Here is a 13995-nt window from a genome sequence, read left to right on the forward strand (position 1 = left end):
TAGCCTCCGTTTGAAATAGAAAGAGTAACATTGGAAGAGACCGGAGGAGCTCTCTCTCTCTCTCTCTCTCTCTGTGTTTCTCTATGTGTTTAAAGGACACTTGGAGGAGAGTAGGACACCGTTTGTCTCTGTTTGAATAAACTGAGGAGGCTGAACGCTAGAGAGCTGGTTGGATGGATTGACAGCAACAACACTCTCTGTGTTTCCACAGACTGTGGTGTGGGCACCTGACCACCTGACCGCTCCATGACGGACAGAGCTGTTAGAGGGAGACACTGGGCACAGGATGCTTTTCTCTGTGTTTAAATAGCGTGGACGCTACATGCATGGCGGAGGAACAACTCTACGCCAGCTGGATTATTTTACACAACGTCATAATGATCAACTATTACGTCATATGATACACGTGCAGCGAGGTGAAGAAGAAGATACAAGCTGCTTGTTATTGTTGTTGTTATTACAGCAGTTCAACCATCAGTCAGTCAGTCAGTCAGTCAGTCAGCTCGAGGAGGAGAGCAGGAGGACCCAGCGTATTGAAGAGAGAACCCCGCTTGAGGTGCAGCTTCCAGCGGGGAGTGTGTGTGAACTGTTCTCGCTCATTTTTGATTGATTACATATTTTATTTGACAGAAATGCAAACAGCACGGGTACAGTCAAACACTTAGTCTAAAAGGATAACAAAAAAAAAGTCCAGTGGACTTAATTGTTTACATTGAGGTCCTATACATTCAATTCATCAACATAGCATTAAAAAAAACAAAAAAATACAATATCATCACACATATAAAACACTATATGTACAGAGTAGGATAAAAAGGGGGGAGGAATCATGATGGATGTGGGGTCGAACTTGGCGTAGAGCAGCAAAGTGAAGCACGTGCAGCAATACAACCAGCTGTTGTTAACTCATTACTTTATAAACCATATAGCATTGTTAAGTAAACAATGTGATTGACTGAGTACTTTATTAACACGATTGTTGACAGCTAGTACAGTCAAAAGTTATTGCTAAGAGGAGGATAGCACACATTGTGGTCCGTTGTAACAACAATAACAACAGACAGACAGACATGGTCTGCCGTCTACAGCGAGCGTGTGGCGGGTGTCATGCTTCCTCTTCTTCTTCTTCTTCTTCAATGGTAACATTGTTGTTGCTGCTTGTATTTGTTCACTTGAGTGACACTAAAACCCTGCCTGGGGAATCCCGCCATCTTCATCATCATCAGCCAGGGGAATCCCACCTGACCCTGACGGAGACTCACCGGGACTCTGCCGGAGGAGAACACCCTAGTAAGAACACACACACACACACACACACGCACACGCACACACGCACACGCACACGCACCCGCACCCACACATACACACTTCTGCCGCTCTAGGTAGATTACTGGTGTTGCTGAATGTGACTGATATTCCTCAGCCAATAGATGCATAGAATGAATGTGACTGATATTCCTCAGCCAAGATGCATAGAATGAATGTGACTGATATTCCTCAGCCAAGATGCATAGAATGAATGTGACTGATATTCCTCAGCCAATAGATGGATATTTTTTTTAAAGTCTCACCTGCCGATACAGGTTTTACCGATTTTCTATCTAAGAACTAAACAACTAACTAGATTTTTTTTCAGGCCGAGTACAAGTACTTAATTTTGTGTATTCACCAATACAGAGTACCAATAAGATTAAACACTTATGCCATATCACAATAGTACAATATCCAAAATCACAGACGATATCCAGTCTAATATCATGATATGGCTATAATATTGATGCCCTAACTATGCAACAAAAGGCCTAAAGTGATTACAAAAAGAAGAAAATGAAATACTGTAGCCCAGGGGTCTTCAACAGGGGGTTCGGGACCCCTAGGGGGTCCTCAAAGTTACTAAAGGGGGGCCGCCAAATCTTTGTGTGATATGATAAATATGTTTTTACATTAACCACTTGAACCTAGCATCCCTTTTCTGAGGAGAACTTAAGCCAAAAATAGTAGATCTACAAGCTCACACCGCCTCTCACTGCGAGGCATTGTGAGCTTGCAGATTGGCTATTCTTGGCAAAGAGGTAGGGAGACCAAGTTTAAAAAAAAAGTTTAATCTGAAACACAATTTTATACAATATAGAGGGAGTCCCTGCTTGATCTCTCTCTCAGCTAGGGGGTCCTTGGTCAGAAAAACGTTGAAGTCCCCTGCTGTAGCTTATCATTTTTTTATTTATTTTTATTTGTACCATTGATGTCATGGCTGTCACTAGAGCTGCATGATTATGACAAAACTTATTATGGGTCCATATTGAGATCAGTTATTAAAATTATTATTTAAAAAAATTGTATGTAATCTTTTTTAACAAACAAAATATTATCTTAATACAAAATTATTTTCTTATTTTGACTAAAAGCAAAAATAGATAAATAAGGTTTTCCCATTCAGACACATAGCAGAAAATATATGTCTGCATTTAATTGTTTTCAAGGTGATACATTTACCTTATGTCTCTCTAGTCTAGTCTCTTGCCTTTCAATGATATCAAAGGCAAAATATTACCTTATGTCACTGTTTTGGCTTGTTTTAACCTCTGGGACGTAAAATGTTAAACTACTCTCTGTTGCTCAGTGGACTTTATTAAACTTTCGGATGAGTCTTAGTGAGCTTTAATAGGCTTCAGATGGATAGATTACAAGACGTCTGTAGGCACAGGAACTAAACCAGTGGTGTGGATGGATGATATTATGATCACAACGTCTTTTTGAGTTGTCGTTGGAAGCTGCTTACTGCAATATGGACTTTTCAGATGGCGCCTAGTAATTTATTTGGAACAAGAGGGAATGAGCAGCTACTGTCTGTAGGCCTATGGGAGAAGACAACACACACACCGTCCGTGCCAAAGTTGTACTGTCTTTTCAGCAACATATGCAAAGAACAGAGGGGGGGTGATTTTTCTTTGGAACTGGCTAAAATAATAGGGATGTTTATTGGCAGTTTTTTTCTGTAGCCTGCATCAGCTTTTGCAATGCTGTTGTCTGTCACTGAAAGTAAAAGTAACTTCAACTGCATGGACCGTCTGAGAAGCCTGGTGACGCACTTACTGTCTTTAAATTCTCCGTGATTGACGGACCGACAGTCACAGCATTGACTAGGCTATAACTGCGCGCAGCATTATGGATTATAATATATTCCATAATATATATATTCGATATATGTATCCTTATATATAAGGTAATCAGCACCATCTGTAGGTTGTCACTTAGCCCTGGTCCAGAGCTTTAGTGAGTTCTCTCTAACACCCTGACAGGTGCTGGGCTCTGCGCTTGTACAAGGAATTCCACTGCCCTGCGAGGCTGCGAGGGCTCCAACAGTAGTAAAAATAAACAAAACCATTTCGCTACACACCTAAACAAAGGCTGTTTTGTGTTGTTGAAAGTCTGTTCTTGGAGGTGGGAAGCCTCTCAGCACCCCACCTTCTCTGTATAATACACCTTTTGGCCAGAAAAGAAAATATTTCACCGGAAGGAAAACATTTTTTTAGTTGCTCCACAGTGCCCTCTACAGAACTGGTCAATGGAATTTTTCTATTGACCAGATTTTTCCTTCCGGTGAAATATTTTCTTTTCTGGCCAAAAAGTGTATTATACAGAGAAGGTGGGGTGCTGAGAGGCTTCCCACCTCCGAGAACAGACTTTCAACAACACAAAACAGCCTTTGTTTAGATGTGTAGCGAAATGGTTTTGTTTATTTTCACTACTGTTGGAGCCCTCGCAGGGCAGTGGAATTCCTTGTACAAGCGCAGATTCAAGCGCCTGGCAGGGCGTTAGAGAGAACTCACTAACGCTCTGGACCAGGGCTAGCTGTCACTATAGGCTACTTGCTAATGTTTACTGAATCGACTCGCACGACTTGACCATCATGCTGTTGCTGCGCTGTGCCCATGCAATTTGACCGGCATAAAATCGGAATTTATGACAGTGACCGGGCCGGTCACCGATTAGTCCAGGCATTTTAGGTCAAAATGGGGGTCAACCTCCCACTAATTGCAACAAAACCAAACTCAGCTGATTTTGTATCCTCAATATGTCCTGAATCACTGAAAAAAAGTCGCAAGGAATCGTATGAAGGGAAAGTTTTGAAAATTACCTGTAAGTATAACGCTTTTTGGCCCTTTCTGCTAGATTTGACTATGCTGTATTTGTTCCTTGTAGCAAAACAAGGATACAGAATATCAGTGACAAGAATTTATTATGATCACATAATCACACAACTGATCAAGTACTGATCAGACAACTCAATTAAATTATGCGCGCACAATATCACACTACAAAATGTCGAAATAAAGGATTTAAAAAAGGATTTGAGCATGTTTTCATAATTTCCACAAAAAAGGTTCAATACTGCCCACTATCAACCAGAAACTGTTGGATGTAGTACAGCGCTTGTAAAAAGAAAAAGAAAAAAAGCCTTAACCCTTCGAGTGCTATTGCTGCATTTTATGCATTGTTATGAACTAATGTTCTATTTCATATACATTTTTATGTGAAGCACTTTAAGCTGCATTTTCTGTATGAAAGTGAAATTAAGTTATTATTATTGTTGTTATTATTATTAATATTATTCATATTATTATTATGAAGTGAATTAAAAATGTTTTAGAAATCAGAACTTTGATTTTTTTTTTGTATTACTAAATCCGAAAATAGCCTGGCACTGTCTGGCACTGTAAATTCCACCTGAGGTTTCGCAGGACAATCCCTGATCGAAATATGGTGAACTTCATCATGGAGATGCTGTCAAACCGCAGCTTCACTCTACAGACCAGTAATGGCCAGCACAGCTGGCTCAGATGACTGAGGAATGGTATTCCAAGGGTGTGTTCTCTCCTCAATGCTGTAACATCTACATCTATGACCTACCAGATACAACATGGGGCGGCAGTGGCTCAGGGGTAGAGTGGCCACGGTAGAGTGAACTGGAAACCGCAAGGTTCCCAGTTCGATCCCGGGCTGGGGGGCTCCCCCAGGGGCTCCCCCAGAGTTAGTGTCGAAGTGTCCTTGAGCAAGACACTGAACCCCTAATTGCTCCCGATGAGCAAGTTGGTGCCTTGCATGGTTTCCTCCGCCATTGGTGTATGAATGGCGTGTGTGAATGGGTGAATGTAATGCACAATCTATGTAAATCGCTTTGGATAAAAGCGCTATACAAATGCACCATTTACCGTTTACCATTTACAACATTAAAAAAATATGGTTATGTGGACGACCTAGCCATCATGCTGAGATGACTAACATGGAAGCAAAGACCAACAGGGTGGCCATAGCTGAATGGGTAGAGAGCCAGCCTCAGAAGCAGAAGGTCTCAAGTTCGAATCCCGGCCCTGCCAAGTTGTTGATGTGTCCCGATGACAATACACTGAACACTTCTGAAACTTAATTTCTCCCACGAGATCAAATAGGTCTAATTGAAGGTGATGGAAGACGGTCTCAACCAAGACAAGGGCACCATGGTAGCCTACCTCCGCAGGTGGCGTTTGTAGCTCAGCATTGGCAAGACAGTGTCGGCGGCATACCATCTTCGCAACAGAGAAGATGGTATCTTCACAACAAAATGCAGTGCTTTGCATCAACAAAATCACATGCGCAGTGCTTCACATAAGAATGTATGTGAAATGAACATGAAAACCGAGTGCATACAAATGCATAATGCATAACATACAGAAATGGCACTTGAAGGGTTAAAATTAGTTTCTTCTTCTTTTTTTTTTACAAGCACTGTAATGCATCCAACACAGTTTCTGGTTGATAATGGACAGTGTTGAACCTTTTGTGTGGAAGTTAGACAAGGAAACATGCTTAAATCTTTTTTAACATGGGCGTCAATGGGAAATTGTCAGCACATCACCTATTTAAGCATTTTTCAATATGTTCCACCACTGGGATTTCTTAGGACTTTTGATATGTTATAACTAACATATTTATGAAACAAAAAAAGTTGAAAGAGTTTCTGTTGCAATTTGTCCTAGGTTAACCCCTTATTATCCATAGAATGCCTATACTTAATATGCCTGTTTAGAATGGGCCACTTAATTGCAGCTTTCTTAAGAACCGCTCATCCAAACAAGTTCAAACTTGATACTGCATTTCTCTGGGTCCTCAGCAACACACCTGCCAAATGTCGACTTCATACAGTGTTCGGTTTTCAAGATATATAATTGTATGTGTAATAACAGTGTGGATGGCGGCCATTTTGAAATTTCCCTACATGCAATTCCTTGCGACTTTTTTCCTCTCATTCAGGACATATTTAGGACACAAAATCAGTGGAGTTTGTTTTTGTTGCAATTAGTGGGAGGTCAAGTGCCAATATTACTGGACTAATAGGCCTGCGTCCTGCGTCGCTGACGCACAATATTGAGAAAGTTACGCATTCATGACACCGTCGTGGCGTCCATGGGACGCATTAGAGTTGTCACCAACAACAGAGAAAAATATAAAAATTTGTACTGCACGATAAGTATCGGCCCGATAATTATCGGTCCGATATCAGGAATTATGACGTCATCCCGATAAAACCGATAACATTAATAATAGCCGATAATATATAATATTTGTCAGCTGTGATCTGCATGGACTCTCTCGGTTAGACACCGTTGTGTGGAGAAGTATAACTCTCGGTTAGACACTGTTGTGTGGAGACTCTCTCGCACACGTTGTAGCAGCAGCAGCAGCACAGCCCCTCCCCTCCCCCCCCCCCCCCACACACACACACACACTGTTAGGCTACGCTACAAACACAGAGAGAGAGAGAGTGAGACGGCATGAGGAGCTGGTTGAGACCTGGTCTCAAACGTGTTAAAACGTCTTGGATAGACCACTGTCTGGAATAATAACTGATCATCATGCATACAGGTCTACTAACATTTTTTGCTATTGTCATCTTAAATTGACCAGCCAAAGTAAAATCCCCGATTTTAGAGTGTTCTCCAACTTGCTTGGAGATCAGAGTGATGTGATGGATGCGTTTAACGCATGTTGCCAATCAGCTGTGTAACATTAGCAGGTTAACGATGGCTCGTTGAGCCTATGCATTTGACCCTGATTTGACCACAAAGGCAATCAAAAGCACTAATTAACACTTGCATGACTAAGCCATCAATATGACCGATTTTGAGAATTTAAAGTGGATTATCTTCTCTCATGAAGCTCTGAGAAAGTTCCCCTTTCATGACTTTTCCTAAATATCTGTTTCAAATCATCTCATTTTTTTTTTCTTTCTGAAACGTATTATAAATATGAAATATATACCATATATACCATCCCAGCCGTTATATTTCGGCTAAATTGACCGCTCTCACCCTCTCTCCCCCATGGAAGAGCAGTTGACACCTCCAGACCCCCCGCAGAGCGGCCCGTAGACGAGCAGACTCCCTGCACAGCAGAGAGTCTATGTTGCCATGTCTGCGTATTATAAGCGACTTTGGGCTTGTTTTTCGCGTCTTTCTATTATTATTAATATTATAATTATATATATAATTACATTATAATGGTAATACTTTTCTACTCCACTACAGCTCAGAGGCAAATCTTGTACTTTTACTTCACTACAATTATTTGAAAACTTTAGTTACTAGTTACTTTGCAGATATAAATATATTTTCATACTTGTTTAGATTAGAGCTTCATGCATTTTTATTAGGTATATATTTATATAGAAAGGTCTAACCAGGGACTGGTGTTGCAAATTAGCCTCGGCTATTACCCCATTCATGCCTCACTGTTTTCTCAGGGCACAACAACGCATGCAGTAACATTTTCATAGACCTGACTGCTTATTTCTCTCGCAAAATCTGGCGACCCATTTTCCACTTTCCCTTTCACTGCAAAGCGGTGGAAAAAGATAGGATCTACAAGCATACAGCTTGTCACGTAGCAACTGTTTTATGCTTGAAGATCAGATATTTTGCGCAGGATTGAGCACATTTGTGGAACATAGCATTGTGTTCACTTGTTGCACTGAGGGAGGAGGAGAGGAGACGCGTTTGTCAGCGACGTGGACAGCTGATAGAATGAGAGCTTTACGCTCAGACAATAATGTGAATATTATTATTATGAATAATAATAATATAGGTTTGTCACTGGGTTGTTTACAAGTTCTTTTCTCATAGAGTTATAGTGTATCAGAGTGCAATTACACCTCCCAACCGATAGGGTCACGTAGTTGAAAGCATGGAGAAAATACGGAGAAAATGGCCACCGATCGGATTAAAATGTTTTTTATTGGACAATACGGAAAGTATGGGTACTTATGGGTTACCCGAATAGAATTGTAACATCCCTGGCCAGTAAGCACTTTATATTTGAAATCTGAACGTTTGTGTAGATGTACGGGCTGTAAATGGAGAAAGTGCAAACACCAGGTGTAAGTTTATCGCTACATGCTAAGAAGCTAACGTGAGTTTGTCAGCATTAGTTTGGGCACTTTGGGGTCGGATTAGTGTTTTTGTTGGAACATTAAGCCGACACGCAACACCACGTTTAATGTTACGTTGTAAACAACCACCAACAAACCTTTTGTTAACTTATAACTCGATCTCTTTGTGGTGAACGCTTGTGTCTCTTCAAGTTGTTGTGTTTTTCCCACATTGCTTGCCTTCGGATAAAATCAAGCATTGTGTTTTGTTCTCCACATCGATGTAGCGAAAATGTGTCCATTTCACCTCTTCTCTTTCTCCCGAGCCCCGTGCAAAGCATTTTACCGTTTTATTTTGTAAAGTTTCGCTCTGAAATCTGAATCCTCCTGCCATTCATTTGACGGTAGTGTGACTCTGTGTGTGTGTGCGTGCGCGGCTGCAACTTTAAAAGGGGGTGTGTGTGAGTGAGGAACAGCATGCCCTGCGCTGCGCATCAAAGGAGACAGGGAGTGACAAAATCATATAATAAATATATTATATAATATTTCGTCTCGTCTTTGTTCGTGAACTAAAATGACCATAGATTTTAGTCCAGTCTTTATTTAGTGAACTACATTTTCGTCTCGTCTTTATTAGTCAACGAAATTGCATAATAATTTAGTCCCAGTTATTGTTTATTCATATGGGTGGTGGTCTCGTCTCGTCTTCGTCCTTTGAAAAATGTGCGTTGACGAACATATTTCGTTTCGTTTTCGTTAACGAAATCAACACTGCATGGAAGTAAAAATGAGATCCCCACATACACAAATCACAAATCATGATGACATATAGGAGACACATAGAAATACACACTAGCCTACTGCTTCATGTCTCACTGTTTTCTCAGGGCACAACGCATGCAGTAACACTTTCATAGACCTGCCTGCTTATTTCTCTCTCAAAATTTGGCAACCCATTTTCAACTCTCAACTTTTTAGAAGACAATGGAACCCCCCACTGTTTGGGGGAGAAAGTGTGAACTAGTCTGGAGAACAGAGGGGAGACAGTGGCCAATAGGATAGCCTGATTTGGGGATCAAAATGATCGTTTTTCAGGCATGGTGGAGGATAATGAAACCTCAGTCATGCGAGTGTTAATGGCAGCTGTAAGTAACCGGTTGTCTATCGTCTGTGTCTTGTGTATGTTTAATAGCCAACTGAATGTTTTCTGTAGCCTAGAGATATCATATCAAGTAATTCCCTGAAGAGGGTAGACCCTCTCCCTCATGCTAAACTTAAAGTGACTTATAAGATAAGGTTCCACTTCTCCTCAAAAAGACAACTTTATTTTCCTTTCTCAATGACAAGCCTAATATTATTATTGAATTTTGGTGTGCAATAACTGCAAGCCAATGTTCATAGGCATTGTCAGTATTTGTCTTCATTATTTCTTGAATTCCTATTTCTTTAGTTGCCAATAATTCCACTGTAAGCCAGTGTTTTCAGTCTTTTATTGCTACACAATAAATAGTTAAAATAAATTCTACATTCATAAATAATACAAAATAAAATAATAATAATGATTAAAAGGTTCTATGATTAAATGTATTCTATTGGTCAAAGCTATGTTAAATCCACCTTTGCCCACTACTAGTATTTCTTACCATAAGGTGTGCTAATACTACAGATTCATATACATTTGAAAAAATATATTTATGATTTTTTAATATATGTGTATATATTTGTATTATCGGTTATCGGTATCGGTCTTGAGAAGCAGGAACGGGTCCACACTGAACCCCCCCCGTTGACAAAACCGTCCCGGGGGGCACCACGTAAGGTGTGAATTTTTGTGGGACTCATAAAATGTCCCTGGGACCCATCTAAAAGACCACCCTTGGGTCCCAGGACCCATTACATTGAAAACCTAGCAACATCACTGCTGTTTGTATGAGTGTGCCAACCAGCAATATGGCGATTTTAGATTTTTGGTGTGTAAGTTAAGAACGTTCATAGTTTTTTGTGCGTTTTTTTTTTAGACATTTGATGAATTAATGTTTTTTTGTAGTTCTGTGAAGTTGTGATTTTGTGTAGATTCAGTGTTTTTGTGAATTTGGTTGTGATGCATTAATTCAGCTATTAGGAAGAAGTGTTAGTGGAAGACATTAGGAGTGAGGGCAATTTGAATGAGGTCGCTTGCAGACATTAGGAGGGAAGGAGTCTCTAGAGATATGAAACGGAGGTCTCAGTAGAGATAGTAGTAGGGAAGAGGGAGTCTCAGTGGAGACAGGAAACGGAGGTCTCAGTAGAGACAGCAGTAGGGAAGAGGGAGTCTCTGGAGATATGGGAAAGGGGTCTCGGTGAGACATTAGGAGAGAAGGTCTTGGTGGAGAGATAGGAGGGAGTGAATTGAGCATGTTTTTGTGTTTTTGTTTTGTTTTAAATGATAAATGTTTGATCTTAGGGGGGAGGTGTTATGACCCTAGGGTCATATTATGTATTTTCCTGTGTTTCCCCCCTCATTGGTGTGTGTTTGTGAATGAGTGGTGAGTGATTTGAGTACCAGCTGGTGTGAATGGTAACTGAGTGGTGGCTGAGTGTGATTGGCTAACTAGTATGTGGATTCTCGCAGGTGATTGGCTCCTGTCTACTTGGGCTTCACTATAAAGCTTCCTGCTTCCAGAAGTTCAGATGCCTTTCTCCTAGCCAGCCTCCAAACACCAGTGTGCTGTAATGTGTTAATGTTTATGTAAGATTTGTGTAGGGGTGAGGAATCTCTTGTGTATTAGTAGTTGTTTTGTAGAGCCCACCCTGAGGTAATATGTATATATTGTCATGACTTTTATCTTAAATTAGTAAATAAATCCTCAGTGTTTGGGATTTTGAACCTTTGTTGTCTGGCTGTTTGGGGACTGGGAAGGAGGGAGTCCACTTGTGTGTTGCGACCATAGGCTCCCCTAGGCCGGGTCGTAACATGCGTTACTGTGAAAAGTAACTTTTTAGTTACTTAAAAAAAAAAGGGCTCCCATTAATGCCCTTAATAGCCTTCATTTCAGTACTGTTATTGCATTGGAGAATAATACAATCTGTTGATCAACTTGACATGCATTTGCATCACTGAACTCTGCTAAGCAATGTGGTCTATACCAGGGGTCGCGCAATAGGATTGTAATCTGCTGGTCCCAATGTCCGGAATGATTCAAAGTTATCGGACATCTGAAAAAAATACCGGTCATAATTATGTTTAAGCATTAATTACAAGCAGGTGCGTAAATACAGCCTAACACTTAGGCCTACAGCATTATATTTTGGATTGAGCTATTTGAACATGAACCATGATGAACGAGTAATGTACACATTTTATATATATTAGCGGGGTCATCTTGCACAAATACATTAATTACCTACATTACCATTTGCGCATGCTGCGTGCGTAATGGTTTCTCAATGATCAATTGCGTTTGAACGCATTTTCGAATCAAAGGGCACTGCAAAAAAAAAAAGGCATTTCAGATTAATCCTTCATAACGTGGCTCAGCTGACCTGTTAGGGTAATAAATTATAGACCACTACTCACTCACAGGAGTTTATTTAGCCCATGACAATGTTGTGCTACTGTAGACATTTAAAGCGACTTTGGGTACTTAAAAGAGCGCAACTGTATATAAATCTGAGCTATTATGATGATGATTATCTTTTTTTTCCCACCGCAGGTCGCGGGCGGGTTGAGGCATAGAATATATATATTGAAATGTGCCTGATTTGCAGTGATAATGAATGAACTGCCGTGTCATTGTCAACCGGTCAGGATGTCACCCGCCCACAGCGCATCTCCGCATATGACACAGACTGGTGTAAAGTAAAGTACATTTACTCAACGCCTAGCTGTATATATAAATACTATATAAAAAATAACGGAGTAACGCACCATGTAGTAACGATAACGGAGTTACTGAATTTAAAAATGCGTTAGAGTACTAGTTACTGCCAAAAATAACGGCGTTACAGTAATGCGTTGCTTGTAACGCGTTAGTCCCAACACTGTACATTATATTCCTTGATAATAGAACACAGTGGAAAGCATTATATTTGCTTTAAGATATAATTTCTCACATACAGTAAATACCATATTGTTGCTGTCTGGCAAAAACCTCTTATCTCCATATTTTAACATTTTGTGTTTTTTTCATACATGAATGCCCTACTTGATCATAGCCTATCTACAGCGTCACACAAAAGCATCAAAAGTAGTAGATCTACAAGCTCAGAACGCGGCACAAAGCAACCCGTTTTGAGCTTGTAGATCTGCTACGTTTGCTACTTTTGAATTTCAATCCTGAAAAGTAACAGTTTTGGACGTATGAGGTTACCAGCCGACAGAGACCATAGATGGTTGGGGTGTGCTATAAGGCAGTGGTGTAAAGTAACTAAGTACATTTACTCAAGTACTATACTTAAAGGGATACTTCACTTTCAAATAAAATAAACATTAAAAAAATATATTTAAAAAAAATGAAAGAAGTTATGGCAAAATAAAGGCCCCCTCACACATTAGTAGGACACTCTAATGCGTGAGGGGGCCTTTATTTTGCCATAACTTCTTTCATTTTTTTAAAATATTTTTTTTTAATGTTTATTTTATTTGAAAGTGAAGGCCTTTATTTTTTTAAACTGCTTTAAGTACAATTTTGAGGTATGTTTTACTTTAGTGTAGTATTGCCAATTTTTAATACTTTTACTTCTACTCCACTAAATCTCTGAGGAAAATATTGTACTTTTACTCCACGACAATTATTTGAAAACTTTAGTTACTAGTTACTTTTCAGATATAAATGATTATATTATAAAACATACATTAACCACTTTAGCCCTATTCTATACATAGGCTACGCAACGCGTTGTGAGCTTGTAGATCTGCTTTTTTCAAAGAAATGTGTTCTTTTACTTTTGGTACTTTATGTATATTTAAATGCCAATATTGTGGTACTTTTACTCAAGTAACATTTTGAACACAGGCCTTTTTCTTGTAACAGAGCATTTCTACATTTCAGTATTGATACTTTTACTCAAGTAAAAAATTTGAGTACTTTTTCCACCACTGCTATAATGTTAGCAGGAACGGAGGTTCCAGTTCCTTTGTGCTTAAATAATTATGAATGTTCTTGAGAGAACGGAAGCCCAGAGGGAACAGAATGCACCACTACTGTTTGATGTGACAATTAAAACAATGTCAGAACAATGGTTGACCTGGTCACCTGCCAAATGAGTCAGCAGACTGACCTCTAGTCTACTGGTCACGGCAAAAAGAAAAAGAGAAATCCCGGCATTTGTCCGATGGGATATCCTACTGTGTTTGTGACTGGATATTTAATGCAGTGGCTCTCAAACCTTTTCATGTCCAGTGGTGTAAAGTAACTAAGTACATTCACTCAATTACTGTACTTTAGTACAATTTTGAGTTTTTTTTTTTTACTGTACTGGAGTATCTCCAATTTTCAGTACTTTTACTTCTACTCCACTACATCTCAGAGGCAAATATTGTACTTTTACTCCACTGCAATTATTTGAAAACTCTAGTTACTAGTTACTTTGTAGATTTTGATTATTATTAC

General features: G+C 39.7%; 1 protein-coding gene across 4 annotated transcripts in view; it reads left to right on the top strand.

Annotated features, from left to right (window-relative positions):
- The first annotated feature begins 325 nt into the window (after positions 1-325).
- adam15 (ADAM metallopeptidase domain 15) overlaps positions 326-13995 on the top strand; it is a 193119-nt gene continuing 179449 nt past the window's right edge. For all 4 annotated transcript variants that reach the window (XM_080427255.1, XM_080427256.1, XM_080427257.1 and 1 more), the window contains exon 1: positions 326-1290. In XM_080427255.1, coding sequence (XP_080283381.1) covers positions 1071-1290 — 220 coding nt within the window. In that variant the 5' untranslated portion in view covers positions 326-1070. The remainder of the gene's footprint in view (positions 1291-13995) is intronic.

This window comes from Gymnoscopelus braueri (genome assembly GCF_963280865.1).
Source record: "Gymnoscopelus braueri genome assembly, chromosome: 4".
In the NCBI taxonomy this organism is placed as follows: Eukaryota; Metazoa; Chordata; class Actinopteri; order Myctophiformes; family Myctophidae; genus Gymnoscopelus; species Gymnoscopelus braueri.